The sequence below is a fragment of the Botryllus schlosseri genome, chromosome 11 (genome assembly GCF_051294905.1).
Source record: "Botryllus schlosseri isolate E-star chromosome 11, Bs_hap1, whole genome shotgun sequence".
Classification (NCBI taxonomy): Eukaryota; Metazoa; Chordata; class Ascidiacea; order Stolidobranchia; family Styelidae; genus Botryllus; species Botryllus schlosseri.
Window position 1 is genome coordinate 22,201,861 of NC_137246.1, and position 17,785 is coordinate 22,219,645.

Below are 17,785 nucleotides of genomic sequence, written 5' to 3' on the forward strand. Positions count from 1 at the left end.
TGTGATTCACCATGTGTTCTTATGGGTGCGGTCGTGATTCGTACTTTTAGGTATAGACATCTCTCGCATATCATACTTTCGGGTATAGGGCATCACTAAACAGGAAATTCACTAATCCGCAGTGCATTGCGCGATTTTGAAAACCAGATGTTGGCGGTTGTATTTCGGATCTGTGTGACCCACTAAATACGTCCGTTTTGGAAATTCGGATGCGCGCACTATCGTATCGATTATTCCACTAATCCAGTCAGTACTATTACATGCGGGAGTATTCAGTATTCAGCAGCGACACGAAAAGCGACCAACAAATAACCGCACTCGTAAATTAACACCTCAAAAAGTGTAAAATAGATCGCAAATCCCGCGATCGCTAACAAGATAATGGCTCGGGTATAACCATTTTTAGTGACTTGGTGTTAAAGACATACCGATCGCTCACAAGGTAATATTTCGGTAATTAGTTTACCACAGAACCTTCGCAGACGGTGATTCGAAAACCAACAATTTGTCACTTGCGCGCGATCGCTATATGTTTCACGCATCCCGAATAGTGGCTGACTTTAGTTGCGTGATAAGATCCATGAAAATATTCAATCAATGTGTTAGTTTGTCAACTTGAAATGTAACTCACTACACAAATCGAGTTGAATCGTATTTGAATGTATTGATTCGACCCAACTCAAATCCTTTGACAAAGCCTATTAACGCGATCTGTTGAATCGAACGTAACCTGCATATTACTGACGCCAACATTCACCCGCATCGGATCATTCACACATGCCACGCCGCTGTTTTAACACTTATAGAATCAATACCAACTATCTCTAACCCGATAATATTCAATCATTTTGGTAATTTGCCAACTTTAAATCCATTCGCGGGATGTACTAAAGGTAAATCCAAATAATCCAGAATGAAATATTTGGACTTTGACATTGCGTGAATTGAAATAGGTTTCACAAACATGACTACCAACTTTCACCCAGTCACATTTCAAGATTATACTTTTGAAACAATCCTTGAAACTGACAACTCTATTCACGACTCCGTTTCCGTTTGTAAAATAGAGTTTCAGAAATACTATCACTATGACAACTCAACATTTTTAACATCTCGCCATGCACAAACGAGTAAAATACAAAAAACCTTGGTAAGTCAATCCATTCGTAGTAACTCACCAAACCAAAACAAAAAGTGTCCGTATGAAAAGTAGACAAACTACGCGAGTAATCACTACAACCCACAAACATACCAACTCAGTTGTATCCATATCCCATATTTTTTTTATTCAACTGTAAGATGAAGTAATTACTACTTGGCGCGCGACTTGGGATTAACACATTACATTTGAGTATACGAGATTTGAATGTCTGACCAACATAGTTGAGAATTCTTACAATCGAACGCAGGTGTTATATTGAAAATTTTCACGAATTGACACATTGATTTTGACATATGAGATTTTGTAATAGTCGATCATGACTTGATTATTAAATTATGACATTATTAGACCAGGGTTGTGTTGAAGGTTATTACGATACCAACAAACTTTTCAGAAACATTGTTATTAACATATCGATTTGTAAAACTAGATTAACATGTCTGAAATGTTTTGATTGGGAAGATTAAGCCGTGTTCGTAAAAACCACGCAGCGTATTGTGGAAATCAGGAAATAATTTACAAATGTAATTGTCTCCAGTAACCAAGACTAAAGATGAAACAACAATTTTCTTTGTTGAACAATAACCGGCACAATACTTTATCGTCGTAATCTGCGGTGGGAATTGAAACACTTTCGCACATTTCCCGGTGTCAAGATATCGCACTAGGTGAATTGACATACCACCGCTTGATTAATACCTAATCCGTTCGCACCATTTCACATACTTTGATCATTACCAAAGTAAATTGGAATATGTTTGCTAGATGCATTCAATTCAGTTAGAAATGTCTGGTGCACAACAATCGTAATATCGAAAAAGTACTTGCTACACTATAATTCACTAAACGTGTTTTGTATTGTTGTTCATTTGTAGTATTGATTGAAATTGTTTTTGAACCCTCAAATAATAATTCCCGACATGAAACTAAGCCGCCGAAAGTCGTTACCATCACAAAGAAACAATTTGCACGATGTTTACCAAATGTGTCCTATAGTTAGGCGTACTAGAATTATTTGTAAAACACACACACGATCAGAGAAATTGGAAATTTTTCCGTTGTCATTCGCTAAAGTAAATGTCATCACAATACTCTGCCACTAAAATACGTTACTTGTATGTGATTGAATCCCTAACAATTAACCCACTATTCCAAAGAAATTTTACTCACTCGACAGATATGAAACAGCGTCACTTAATCGGTCTATATCATTTTTCTAAAGGTAAATCATATCCATCCAATAGAAAACAATTTTCACTAGCTTGGTAATGAAACCGAAGTCTTCATTCAATATTTTGTTTGTGTCAAATACTTTGCAATAAACACGCTGGAGTGGTTGAGCTTTACATCAACAGACTGTAATCTGTAAATCAAGCTTACATCCGATTTGTAACTGTATTGTTTACCTAACCGAGTTGTATGCACAGTTTGATATTTTTGTCATTTAGTGATTGCTGAACATACCACTTCGAAATACTGCGTTGATCTCAATTCCCTTTATCCTGATAATCGAAGTACTTTTGTTTTGAATTCATAACAATCGGCTTTTCTATGACATGATAAATTAGAAGATTTAGAAGATTGGTTGCATATCACGAAAAATAATATACCACACATATTATTGCTGTTACTCCATTCATCGGTATTTTCTCCGTTGTCGATTTTCAAACGAGTAAAATTTATTACTTGAGTTGCTCTGCTTACTATATTTAAATGTAAACTCACCCGTCTTTCAACAACAAGCAATGTTAAAAAAGTATGCAAGCAAAACAACAAGTTTTACGATACTAATTATTATCCCACATAACCCATTTCTTACCGAAGACATAAGAAATATATTCATGTTACACGAAAATATTCGCTCATGCTACAAACCTGTACAATGATTGGTGGTGCTTTCAAACTGTTTCGATGCCTCAAGAACTTTATTGTCTGAATGGTTGTTCATGTATCGTCATAATCAAGTAGTTCAACACAGAACTAGTATTAACAGAAACACCAGAGTTGTTTACACAAAAGTTTGTATGTGTACAGTATACGAATACCATGTGTAAGTCCAGCACAATTGCGGTATCCATACGAGTTTAGTTAACACAATTCACGACACCGAGGTCACCTCATCTTTCGTAAGACAACAAATCAAGGCTTCAGGATATGTCCATGTCATAACAATAAATCAGCTACTCCAACAACAGAGTACATATGTTTTCTAGTACGGTGCTTACATCTTACACACAAATCGACCTACTTTGCTAACGAAAAGTGCTGAGTCATCACATGGTTGTCCTCACAACAATACAACTAAAACATACTATCATACAAAATGGCCGTTATAGTTTGCACACCAACGATACATCGTACAAGTAGCAAGTCTCGAGAATCCAGTAATTCAAAAAACGTGAAAGTGTTTCTACGCCAAGTCGGTATGTTGACGAAAGCATATATTGTAATATCACGATCGATTTACATTCGTTGGTCACAAAATGTCACTACTCTAAATAATTATTTTTCACTCAAAGCCTACTTGTCACCATTCGTTTCATCAAGCACGAGTTCAAGAAACCTGCTACGACATGAATTGTTATTTTTATGTTGTGTAAATAGGTAATAATTAATTTTAGTAACACTATATCAACATCATCGAGTTGCGCGAATAGATTTACATGTGGTCTTGTGGTTTTAATCGAAGTATACAGCACGGTCTAATGTAGAGTCATCTCTACTGTACAGCAACTCGGTAATCGAAATGTATTAAAATTTAAACAACGATCTTGTTTCGTCGCACCAAAAATATGTTTACTATCGCGATACTCTGCACAGGCCGTGTAAATCCTTTTCACACTCGTAATAGTATGCCAACAGCTACCGGCGACAACGTTTAACAGTACCAACGACACTAAACATACGATACCTACCCAAGTAAAATTACCATTTTCACCTGGAGGTCGGTCGTTACCCGAGTAGAAATACCATTGTCCTTTGGAGATTTATCGTTTACCCAGTGTAACAAACCCCTTTTCCTTTGGAAATCTATTTTTTCTCTGGTTAACAAACCTTTTTCACTTGGAAATATATTTTTTTCTCTGGGTAACAAACCTTTTTCACTTGGAAATATATTCTTTCTCTGGGTAACAAACCTTTTTCACTTGGAAATATATTTTTTCCCCGGGTAACAAACCTTTTTCCCTGAGCAACAAACCATTTTCACTTGGTGGTCCGTCGTTTACCCGAGTAAAAATATCATTTTCTTTTGGAGATCCGGCGTTTACCCAGTGTAACAATACATTTTCACTTGGAAAAATACTTTTACCTAGAGTAACTAATCATTTTCTCCTGGGTAACAAACCCTTTTCGTCTGGAAACTATCATTTACCTGAGTACCAATACAGTTTTCACTTGGAAATCTACCTTCTCCCTGGGTAACAATATCATTTTCGTTTTGAAAACTGACAACCACACCGGACAATTTGATAGTTTTGTATATTGTTACAACGGGCAGTGACAAAATATACACCAACAACGACTCCGATACATTTGTCTAATCAAATATTCACTTGCTCTGATGCATCCCATCAAAATCATTGGTTACTCACATACAATAACAATGAGCTGTTGTACATCGACATGTATGTTTTCGGAATTGGCGAATAAAGGGGTTTCCGATATGTCCGTGATGTCCGGGTTCGTGCTTTGGATTTTCCAGAGTCAAAATGTCTGAATAAAACACCTCCTCGACTTTGGTAGCTGGTTGATACACGGATAATGAATTTATGTTCCCCATCGCGCTAACAACTCCGGGTTACTTGTGAGTTTCCTCAGGTCTGTTTACTATATTGTGTCTTTACTGATCAATACATGTCGCTCCAGTCAGCTGAAACCGGATCACTAATACGAGAAAGTGTGTGGGGGCCTGATCCGGATATTCACTCATGAACCAACGACCAATATTCAAGTAAACATGTTACAGATCGTGTTTTGTCTCCATGAAAAATACCAATGCATACACCATCACATCAAGTACGTCACGATTGTTCACAAGTATTCACGTAGACGAGGTGTACATACAATTTGTCGGTGTACAAACATCACGGAAAACAAATTCATGTTCTCAAGTCTCATCATGCGACTCTGTACATTCAATGTGGGCATAGATGACACACGGCATGATACAATGGACAGCGCATTATGCATGTTGATATATTCTCAGTCAAATATGCGAACCATACACAATCATATACCCTGATTTTCGCTGAATATCCACAACACCAACAAATCTGTACATTTCTTTTCCCTCAACCTTGACGATAGAGTTGTCATCCCAATGTACCAATCGAGTGTATGGTTCCTCAGGTGTAAAATCCAAATCAAATGTCACCAAGGTATCGTTTTTCATTTTTAATATTTCCACTGCCGCATCTTGTCTGTGTCGTAAAACCACGGCGTGGGGCCAGAGGAATCTATGGACAGTTACGCGTAGTCCCATATTTACTCGTGGATATGGTTAGGCTACGACAACGTTTTCTCAATGGTCTGTGTGGGTGCACCGTTTCAATACGTAGCTGGATCAACGAGACCAAAAGTTTCCAACCGCGTTTTATAACGACCTGTAGAATTACGAGGTAGCACCCTCTTGCGGTGTGATTAACACGAAATAAGCCTTCAACTCGCAGAGACACACCTTGGATTACATTATCTAATCGTAATCGAACTCGAGATTCACACACACACAGAGTCCCTGTTTACGATTTCAATCCGGAGTCACTGCTCGCGATGTTTATCTGTAGTCGTTATGTGGGAGTAGCGACATCTCACATATTCATCGCGTGAAAGATTGATAACGATGGTGATCGCCAAATACATTACGCCAGGTGAAACACTGCGGTCTCAGCAAAAAAGTTCGCAGGTTAGGACGAACAATACGCGGAGTTGTTAGCGCGATGGGGAACATAAATTCATTATCCGTGTATCAACCAGCTACCAAAGTCGAGGAGGTGTTTTATTCAGACATTTTGACTCTGGAAAATCCAAAGCACGAACCCGGACATCACGAACATATCGGAAACCCCTTTATTCGCCAATTCCGAAAACATACATGTCGATGTACAACAGCTCATTGTTATTGTATGTGAGTAACCAATGATTTTGATGGGATGCATCAGAGCAAGTGAATATTTGATTAGACAAATGTATCGGAGTCGTTGTTGGTGTATATTTTGTCACTGCCCGTTGTAACAATATACAAAACTATCAAATTGTCCGGTGTGGTTGTCAGTTTTCAAAACGAAAATGATATTGTTACCCAGGGAGAAGGTAGATTTCCAAGTGAAAACTGTATTGGTACTCAGGTAAATGATAGTTTCCAGACGAAAAGGGTTTGTTACCCAGGAGAAAATGATTAGTTACTCTAGGTAAAAGTATTTTTCCAAGTGAAAATGTATTGTTACACTGGGTAAACGCCGGATCTCCAAAAGAAAATGATATTTTTACTCGGGTAAACGACGGACCACCAAGTGAAAATGGTTTGTTGCTCAGGGAAAAAGGTTTGTTACCCGGGGAAAAAATATATTTCCAAGTGAAAAAGGTTTGTTACCCAGAGAAAGAATATATTTCCAAGTGAAAAAGGTTTGTTACCCAGAGAAAAAAATATATTTCCAAGTGAAAAAGGTTTGTTAACCAGAGAAAAAATAGATTTCCAAAGGAAAAGGGGTTTGTTACACTGGGTAAACGATAAATCTCCAAAGGACAATGGTATTTCTACTCGGGTAACGACCGACCTCCAGGTGAAAATGGTAATTTTACTTGGGTAGGTATCGTATGTTTAGTGTCGTTGGTACTGTTAAACGTTGTCGCCGGTAGCTGTTGGCATACTATTACGAGTGTGAAAAGGATTTACACGGCCTGTGCAGAGTATCGCGATAGTAAACATATTTTTGGTGCGACGAAACAAGATCGTTGTTTAAATTTTAATACATTTCGATTACCGAGTTGCTGTACAGTAGAGATGACTCTACATTAGACCGTGCTGTATACTTCGATTAAAACCACAAGACCACATGTAAATCTATTCGCGCAACTCGATGATGTTGATATAGTGTTACTAAAATTAATTATTACCTATTTACACAACATAAAAATAACAATTCATGTCGTAGCAGGTTTCTTGAACTCGTGCTTGATGAAACGAATGGTGACAAGTAGGCTTTGAGTGAAAAATAATTATTTAGAGTAGTGACATTTTGTGACCAACGAATGTAAATCGATCGTGATATTACAATATATGCTTTCGTCAACATACCGACTTGGCGTAGAAACACTTTCACGTTTTTTGAATTACTGGATTCTCGAGACTTGCTACTTGTACGATGTATCGTTGGTGTGCAAACTATAACGGCCATTTTGTATGATAGTATGTTTTAGTTGTATTGTTGTGAGGACAACCATGTGATGACTCAGCACTTTTCGTTAGCAAAGTAGGTCGATTTGTGTGTAAGATGTAAGCACCGTACTAGAAAACATATGTACTCTGTTGTTGGAGTAGCTGATTTATTGTTATGACATGGACATATCCTGAAGCCTTGATTTGTTGTCTTACGAAAGATGAGGTGACCTCGGTGTCGTGAATTGTGTTAACTAAACTCGTATGGATACCGCAATTGTGCTGGACTTACACATGGTATTCGTATACTGTACACATACAAACTTTTGTGTAAACAACTCTGGTGTTTCTGTTAATACTAGTTCTGTGTTGAACTACTTGATTATGACGATACATGAACAACCATTCAGACAATAAAGTTCTTGAGGCATCGAAACAGTTTGAAAGCACCACCAATCATTGTACAGGTTTGTAGCATGAGCGAATATTTTCGTGTAACATGAATATATTTCTTATGTCTTCGGTAAGAAATGGGTTATGTGGGATAATAATTAGTATCGTAAAACTTGTTGTTTTGCTTGCATACTTTTTTAACATTGCTTGTTGTTGAAAGACGGGTGAGTTTACATTTAAATATAGTAAGCAGAGCAACTCAAGTAATAAATTTTACTCGTTTGAAAATCGACAACGGAGAAAATACCGATGAATGGAGTAACAGCAATAATATGTGTGGTATATTATTTTTCGTGATATGCAACCAATCTTCTAAATCTTCTAATTTATCATGTCATAGAAAAGCCGATTGTTATGAATTCAAAACAAAAGTACTTCGATTATCAGGATAAAGGGAATTGAGATCAACGCAGTATTTCGAAGTGGTATGTTCAGCAATCACTAAATGACAAAAATATCAAACTGTGCATACAACTCGGTTAGGTAAACAATACAGTTACAAATCGGATGTAAGCTTGATTTACAGATTACAGTCTGTTGATGTAAAGCTCAACCACTCCAGCGTGTTTATTGCAAAGTATTTGACACAAACAAAATATTGAATGAAGACTTCGGTTTCATTACCAAGCTAGTGAAAATTGTTTTCTATTGGATGGATATGATTTACCTTTAGAAAAATGATATAGACCGATTAAGTGACGCTGTTTCATATCTGTCGAGTGAGTAAAATTTCTTTGGAATAGTGGGTTAATTGTTAGGGATTCAATCACATACAAGTAACGTATTTTAGTGGCAGAGTATTGTGATGACATTTACTTTAGCGAATGACAACGGAAAAATTTCCAATTTCTCTGATCGTGTGTGTGTTTTACAAATAATTCTAGTACGCCTAACTATAGGACACATTTGGTAAACATCGTGCAAATTGTTTCTTTGTGATGGTAACGACTTTCGGCGGCTTAGTTTCATGTCGGGAATTATTATTTGAGGGTTCAAAAACAATTTCAATCAATACTACAAATGAACAACAATACAAAACACGTTTAGTGAATTATAGTGTAGCAAGTACTTTTTCGATATTACGATTGTTGTGCACCAGACATTTCTAACTGAATTGAATGCATCTAGCAAACATATTCCAATTTACTTTGGTAATGATCAAAGTATGTGAAATGGTGCGAACGGATTAGGTATTAATCAAGCGGTGGTATGTCAATTCACCTAGTGCGATATCTTGACACCGGGAAATGTGCGAAAGTGTTTCAATTCCCACCGCAGATTACGACGATAAAGTATTGTGCCGGTTATTGTTCAACAAAGAAAATTGTTGTTTCATCTTTAGTCTTGGTTACTGGAGACAATTACATTTGTAAATTATTTCCTGATTTCCACAATACGCTGCGTGGTTTTTACGAACACGGCTTAATCTTCCCAATCAAAACATTTCAGACATGTTAATCTAGTTTTACAAATCGATATGTTAATAACAATGTTTCTGAAAAGTTTGTTGGTATCGTAATAACCTTCAACACAACCCTGGTCTAATAATGTCATAATTTAATAATCAAGTCATGATCGACTATTACAAAATCTCATATGTCAAAATCAATGTGTCAATTCGTGAAAATTTTCAATATAACACCTGCGTTCGATTGTAAGAATTCTCAACTATGTTGGTCAGACATTCAAATCTCGTATACTCAAATGTAATGTGTTAATCCCAAGTCGCGCGCCAAGTAGTAATTACTTCATCTTACAGTTGAATAAAAAAAATATGGGATATGGATACAACTGAGTTGGTATGTTTGTGGGTTGTAGTGATTACTCGCGTAGTTTGTCTACTTTTCATACGGACACTTTTTGTTTTGGTTTGGTGAGTTACTACGAATGGATTGACTTACCAAGGTTTTTTGTATTTTACTCGTTTGTGCATGGCGAGATGTTAAAATGTTGAGTTGTCATAGTGATAGTATTTCTGAAACTCTATTTTACAAACGGAAACGGAGTCGTGAATAGAGTTGTCAGTTTCAAGGATTGTTTCAAAGTATAATCTTGAAATGTGACTGGGTGAAAGTTGGTAGTCATGTTTGTGAAACCTATTTCAATTCACGCAATGTCAAAGTCCAAATATTTCATTCTGGATTATTTGGATTTACCTTTAGTACATCCCGCGAATGGATTTAAAGTTGGCAAATTACCAAAATGATTGAATATTATCGGGTTAGAGATAGTTGGTATTGATTCTATAAGTGTTAAAACAGCGGCGTGGCATGTGTGAATGATCCGATGCGGGTGAATGTTGGCGTCAGTAATATGCAGGTTACGTTCGATTCAACAGATCGCGTTAATAGGCTTTGTCAAAGGATTTGAGTTGGGTCGAATCAATACATTCAAATACGATTCAACTCGATTTGTGTAGTGAGTTACATTTCAAGTTGACAAACTAACACATTGATTGAATATTTTCATGGATCTTATCACGCAACTAAAGTCAGCCACTATTCGGGATGCGTGAAACATATAGCGATCGCGCGCAAGTGACAAATTGTTGGTTTTCGAATCACCGTCTGCGAAGGTTCTGTGGTAAACTAATTACCGAAATATTACCTTGTGAGCGATCGGTATGTCTTTAACACCAAGTCACTAAAAATGGTTATACCCGAGCCATTATCTTGTTAGCGATCGCGGGATTTGCGATCTATTTTACACTTTTTGAGGTGTTAATTTACGAGTGCGGTTATTTGTTGGTCGCTTTTCGTGTCGCTGCTGAATACTGAATACTCCCGCATGTAATAGTACTGACTGGATTAGTGGAATAATCGATACGATAGTGCGCGCTCCGAATTTCCAAAACGGACGTATTTAGTGGGTCACACAGATCCGAAATACAACCGCCAACATCTGGTTTTCAAAATCGCGCAATGCACTGCGGATTAGTGAATTTCCTGTTTAGTGATGCCTATACCCGAAAGTATGATATGCGAGAGATGTCTATACCTAAAAGTACGAATCACGACCGCACCCATAAGAACACATGGTGAATCACCAACACAGCCTATACGCGAAAGCACGACATGCGAAAGTACGACGTGCGAGAGATGCCTATACCCGAAAGTACGAATTACCACCACGACACCGGTTGAGCGATTCATATACCGAAAAGGGTTACCGGTCGAGAGATGGCTATACTAGCACCGGTTGAGCGATTCATATACCGAAAAGGGTTACCGGTCGAGAGATGGCTATACTAGCCCCGGTTGAGCGATGCATATACCGAAAAGGGTTACCGGTTGAGAGATGGCTATACTCGATAGTACGAATCATCGCCGCGTCCATAAGAATAACGATATATCATTGTCGTACTCGCCGTAATTTGGAATATACACATTACCTAAGGACCAATCACATGACTATTTACTTGATACATATTCAACACGAAGTATAACATACCAACAACGAAGCCGCGTGCGAGCTATCCCTATGCTGAAAAGGGTTACCGTGCGACCACAAGACACAATAGCCGCATGCCACCGCCGCCATAAGACAAAAGAGCCGCTTGCCACCCCGGGTTTCCCAGCCGCATGCGACCACCGCTATAAGACATAAGAGCCGCTTGCCACCCCCGGTTTCCCAGCCGCTTGCGACCCCGCCCATAAGAAATACGCAAGCGCAAACATCTGTTTTTCAAAATCGCACAATGTACTGCGGTTTAGTGAATTTCCCTGTCGGAAATAAGTGACAATTTGTTGCTATTCAAGTCTCGCCGGTGGTGTATCTGTTATTCGCCACTTATTACACTTATCATGAAATTAGAGTGAGAACATAAAGCATCAAGTTGTTGTTTTCGAATTTTGATGTCGAGGTGATAAATTTACGCATTCAATTACAATTCAACTTCGGTTGTGTATTGAGTGATAGATCGATATGCCGGAAGTGGTATCTTGTGAGCGATCGTAGGATTTTACAAATATTTCACATCTTTTTGAAGTGTTAGTTTGCGAACGCGACTATTGTTGATATTCGAATCGCCGTCTGTCGCACGCACTGCGTAAATCCTCACAACAAGCCACGTTTCCGTTTGTGCGGTTATTGTTGGTGACTCGTGCATATTCAACACCACGCGAGAGATGGTTGAAAGTGCGAATCACGACCGCACCCATAAGAACACATGGCGAGTCACCACATACCGCGTAAGAATACATGGCACCTCACCGCCGAGAGGGGGTCTAAAAGGGTGCCATCACCACCACGAGTTTTCACGGCACCTCACCGCCGCAGCCTATACCGGAAAGGGTACCATCATCACCGCATCCATAAGAACACATGGCACCTCACCGCCGAGAGGGGGTCTAAAAGGGTGCCATCACCACCCCCGGTTTTCAGGCACCTCACCACCCCGCCCATAAGAACCCTATGCAAAAATTAGCCGTTCGCGACCGATCTACTTAACTACTAACGTCTGAATAGGATTGCTACAAACGTAATGAGATTCTATATAAAATGGTTCAACTCGCAAATGCTCTATACATCCAGATTAATGGGTGAATTGATAGGAATGTATCGTCGATATATTTACTTCACTACTAAACGTGAAGACAAAACTGGAAATTGACCGAAGGCCTTACATTTGAAATCGCAATAAGCAATGCTCGAATTTGGATTATATAGCCAATTCCTGATCCATAAGTGATTTTGGGTTAGGAGTCAATCACAGTGTATTATTAAAATTTATGAAATAAAGTGATTTATTCTATTCCATGGTTATATAGTACCGTATATCCATGTATATAGTATATAGCGAATAACGCAAAATAGAGTTTCTGAACGTTCTATTATTGTATATAATGGTAAATATGAATTGACTATCTGAGTAGCATAATGCCGCAACCTGTTAGTGTATAATTTAGATCTGCAAAGCGAAAATTGGCGCAATTCTGATGCCCTGGAGATTGGCTAATATTCGATGGATTGTTAATCTAAAATGAGGGAAGCTCTTGTGAAAAAATATCCATATGCTCGGTGATTAACAGTCGGAAATATGAATCATATGAAGCTGCGATCATGCATGAGATCATGCGATCATTTGCATCACACCGTCGTCATAGGTTATAGTGCGCCCCGTGACAACAGATATGCGGGCGGAAAATGCATATACTCCTATATCCTTGGCCTTACATTTCTACGAGTTACGTTGCATCGTGCATTAGCCCCCCTTGCTCTGCTCCATTAGTTTCCGGATCAAATATTTTTCAATAGGCTCATAAATTAGTATATGTCTCTCACTTAGTAGAGTACTTAGCTCACGATCATAAACGTCATACACAGTTTTGACAACCGTAAAATAGACCAGAGTGAGGTTGTCACACTTTAGAGATTGCAGTCTATAGTCAAGTCACACAAAATTCAATCGCACAAATCGAAGTATACCTGCTAAATGTGATTTGTGGCAACAAGAACGGTAGTATCACCACACTGACGGTACAATGGCGTATCCGGATAGCGTATCCGGATTTGGACACGGACATATCATGGAACGTAGATAAAACTCTGACCATACCAAATTTTATGTAGATACGTCGCGAAAAACGTGTCCAAAATAGATAACTAGGAATTAGCACTTGTAAGATTTCAACCAAATACGCGAAAAGCTTTCGTGTTACGCTAGCTAGGTTACGATGAGTGCAGTTCTGGAAACAAACATTTCTGATAAATTATAAGGGAGAGACAGACATTTATATGAATACAATTGGAATAGTGCATTGATATATTATGCCACTATTTTTTTGATTCCATATACTGCTATAACAAGCATGTTGCCATGACTGACTGGTGTTTTTGTAATTTATTTGTGTGCTTCTACTTCTTCTTTCCTGCATAGGCAGACTGTCCAATGTTTCTATTCTCTAATATGATACATTGTAACTTCACAGTAATGGAGGTGACGAGTAACAAGACCTGTACAGCTCATATCGTCAATTCCTGTTACATTTTTTATGTCTGAGAAAGCAATAATAACAGCAATGGCCCTCAAATTTCAACGACTACTTCACCTCGGAGACAAAAGCGCACAAGTACATCACACACGCGTCAACGAAGAACAACTACCATATGATCAGGACTTAATACAAGAAAACGCATTGCTCTATCAAGTATGCCGGACCCCAATTGTGGAACAGCATCTCGCCGGCTATCCGACAGTCGCCGAGCATGTCCGCATTCAAGTCGAAATACAAGCAATTTCTTCTAAATCAATACTAGCCAGTCTTAATGATTACCGGACCACGACCTAACATCGACCTCGCTCGCACTCCGCCACATGCCACCTCATTTTGTCGCTTGCGTCTTATATTCTCTGCATTACTTTTCATTCAGTGTGCAACTGTGCATGCCTCTTATTTACTTCGCCTAGGCTAAGGTGGGTGTCTGATCTTAATGGCTACTCCAAGTTGTTTCGACGCCTTCCTATCTTTTCATTGTATCGCAGTCTTGTGATGTTTTGAAACGATGAAAATATTAATAAACCTAATTGATTGATTGATTGATTGATTGAATAAAGGTCTGTCTCTCCCTTATAATGCCACGTGAGATTCTATTATTGCACTGAAATCCCATATCCAGGATTAGGGCGGAGGTATCGTCCTATTGTAGAAACGACGGCGTAACCCGACTTGGACACTCCCATGTGATAGTACGCTTATTCAAATCATGCCACATGAAATATTTTACGGATCGGTCATCTCAATCGTCTCTAAAATTGCATTTGTGATTAGGCGAAAATATATTTGAATGAATCAAGTGTATAGTTCTCCGACAAACCACACTGACTTTTCTAGCCTAGACAAATGAACTACTTTTAAAGACGCTCTAGAGTCGAATCTAGGCCCGAAGCATATTCGAACTAAATTTCATCGAATTCTACCGTCTCTTTCAGGTCAAAATCGGGATATAGCCTATACTTGGATAAGAAATTGTGCGATTAATACCTGTGGCCAATGTTAATCAAAAAATTACGCATAGGATTAAAGACGCCGATACTTCTATCCTAAACAAGTGCTCCACTTTTAATCACGTTCACGAGTCGAAGCTAGTCTCGATGCATGTTCGAACTAAGTTTCATCGAATTCTACCGCCTCTTTCAGGTCGAAATCGGGGTCTAGGTAGATAGGAAATTGTGCGATTATCACCTGGGGCCAATGTTAATCAAATAATTACGCGTATCTAAAATCTGTTTATGTATATGCAATACTAGAGTATGATATGAATATATTCTTTTAATATATATATTTAACTAGTATTGACAATTTATGCATTGATCAATTTGGTCTAAATTGGCAAGATCTATTCATGGAGCTGGTAAGTTTTGGTTCGACTGATTTCATTCAATTTCTCTCCATGATCGTTCAATTGTTGATTCACTTAAAACCTATGTCACCTAATAAATCACCAAAGCACCCCACGCGTCGGTGAAAATGCACTAATTCAGTGTACCGTACTCCGAACGCCACGTAGATTTGATAATAATAATAATCTTTCACGCACAAATTTTGCTAGGGTCGTTCAATTTATTTTGCAGAGCAACCACATATCGGAGCTTCAAGACGTCGGTCTCAAGGAAAAGCACTGTTTTGAGCGAAAAGCCGAGCCATTTGTTTATAGGTTTCGGGATATCTTTTGAGCAAACCAATCAACCCCTTTTTTCAGTGTGCGTAGCTTCAAGATTTGCATAATGATGTTGTCCTTGTTGGTAAATTCCGGAAACAAGGAATTCGCACAGTCTGCTAAAGTTTTCTCAGATCTCATCTTCTCAAGCTGACTTCTTGGCTTTAGCAATATTACAAGCAATGTTTGAACACTGCCTCTGTAAAGCGTTGTCGCAAATATTTTTAACAGTGCCTCGAAATATGCATTGCTGGGCTTGACACTTAGCTGGCACCCTTTTCTCCTAAGAGGTGGATACTGGATATGTATTTTTGAACTCCGGATGAAACTGCGTCATTGATGTCGTTTTAAACTTCCTCGCTTCGTTTGCCTACGACAACTGTTCTTCGGCAAATAAGACACATCGGTTTTCCATTTAGCTCTGCGAAAGCTAATTTATTGTTCCGCACCGAGTTGAAAGCTCAGTTCTCTTGGTTAAATTTTCTTTCTCTTGGCGAAATCTGTTCGAGTCATGGTGGTCAGATGGATTCTCTTAAACCAGTGTCCATCAGACGAATACTGATTATGAAAACAGTACAAATATCAACTCGGTAATAGTCACCAATATAAACCAGAAACGGTGCGATGAAAGAGCTAAGTAGCTAAGGTAACAAATGCCATATCAGTAGTAATTGCTTTGATAATAGACGATAAGCGTCTACGCGACGCATGCGGCCCGCGTGTTGAGAACCCCTGGTGTAGAATATCATTTTAAAACTAACAAAAATCTCACATAAATCAATTCGAAAAGAATTCAAAATCATTTGGGGATGCGGCTGCGTCCCCCTCTCATACACCATTGGTGAGCATCGCCGAGAAGCCTATATTGCGTCGTATTGCAATATATTCTTATATAATTTCAATGACTTGTGTGATTACTGTGGTGTTCTTGCGAGCCGGTGGCAAATTGAAGAGACGATACCTGAGCCCAGGAATACAACTGCGTTTCCATTAGGACTTTGTCCTCGGGGACGTTACAGTGTCATAAATGAGGGCTTTGACAAGCCGTGCATAAATTCCAGCATTATGTATTCCACCTCAACGATGTATTTCCTTGCTTGATGGCTTAATCATTGCATATTTAATGATTTACTGAACAATAAAAAAATAACACGTTTTAATTATTTGCATAATTTATTTTATCACTTGATTCGCTGCATTATAGGCTGAAAAGGAGCTTTGCTCTGTTCACCGAACTCACAATGTGTCAAACACAATAGAAGCCCAGTCAACACCGACATGATTTGGCATTACATGCTATACAGAAAATACATAAAACACCACCATCAGTACTATTCTATACAAATTTTCAGAAATGAGCAGTTATCTTTATTAAATCAGCGGACTAAATCCCTCGGTGAACGACCTGGATGAATTCACATGGAATGACCCCCGAGTTCTCCACAGTATAAAAAGTACAAGGGTAAGAACGGCAAAGACTGCTATTCCACCATAAAGCAGGTACCAATAGCTGCCAAACTTTTCAGGACGTAGAGTATTTTCTTCTCCGACAGTTACTGGCAAAGGGCGGTTCTGTAAATCTTCGTTGCTGCCAGCGACTGCTAAAAAATGTGTTCGGTTTGCTGAATTCTCAAATAATCATCCAGAGCACTGAAAATTTATGGTCTGGGGACAAATTGCGCAAGCGACACAAAAGCAAGCGACACTACTGGGCATGCGACACTTACACGTGGCGACTTTTGGTAATGGCGACGCGCGAGCACGGAGACACAGTAGCATGGGGATTGGGGACACATGAGCGTGGGAAATGCCACTGGGCATACATGGTCATGCGACACTTACACATGGCGAGTTTTAATCATGACGACGGATGAGCATAGGGACGCATGAGCATGGTGACACATGTGCATGGGGTCAAATAAGCATGGTGAGACTCAACGGCATGGCAAAAATTCAGCACAGTAGCATGCGATATTACAGCATGCGACACTTGAGCACATCTGCATGTGGTCAAATGAGCATGGGGATTGAGGACGCATCAGCATTGTGACATGTGAGCATGCGACACATGAGCATTCGAGAATTCAGGATGGTGACAGGTGAACGTGGTGACAAGAGTGCATGCGACAGAAAAG

General features: G+C 38.9%; 4 protein-coding genes across 7 annotated transcripts in view; 1 reads left to right on the forward strand and 3 right to left on the reverse strand.

Moving 5' to 3' along the window:
• Nucleotides 1-17,785, reverse strand: part of LOC145450287 (ubiquitin-ribosomal protein eL40 fusion protein) — a 96,873-nt gene that overhangs the window by 46,595 nt on the left and 32,493 nt on the right. The window lies entirely within an intron of this gene.
• The window catches only part of LOC145450279 (uncharacterized), a 78,327-nt gene that overhangs the window by 40,235 nt on the left and 20,307 nt on the right, over nucleotides 1-17,785 (reverse strand). The gene's annotated exons all lie outside the window — the stretch shown is intronic.
• Nucleotides 1-17,785, forward strand: part of LOC145450282 (intraflagellar transport protein 57 homolog) — a 207,298-nt gene that overhangs the window by 12,482 nt on the left and 177,031 nt on the right. The window lies entirely within an intron of this gene.
• The window catches only part of LOC145450277 (uncharacterized), a 49,903-nt gene continuing 48,922 nt past the window's right edge, over nucleotides 16,805-17,785 (reverse strand). For 2 of the 3 annotated variants that reach the window (XM_080328791.1, XM_080328790.1), the window contains exon 16: nucleotides 16,805-17,251. In XM_080328791.1, coding sequence (XP_080184917.1) covers nucleotides 17,022-17,251 — 230 coding nt within the window. In that variant the 3' untranslated portion in view covers nucleotides 16,805-17,021. The remainder of the gene's footprint in view (nucleotides 17,252-17,785) is intronic. The other variant, XM_080328792.1, reaches the window with a different exon arrangement.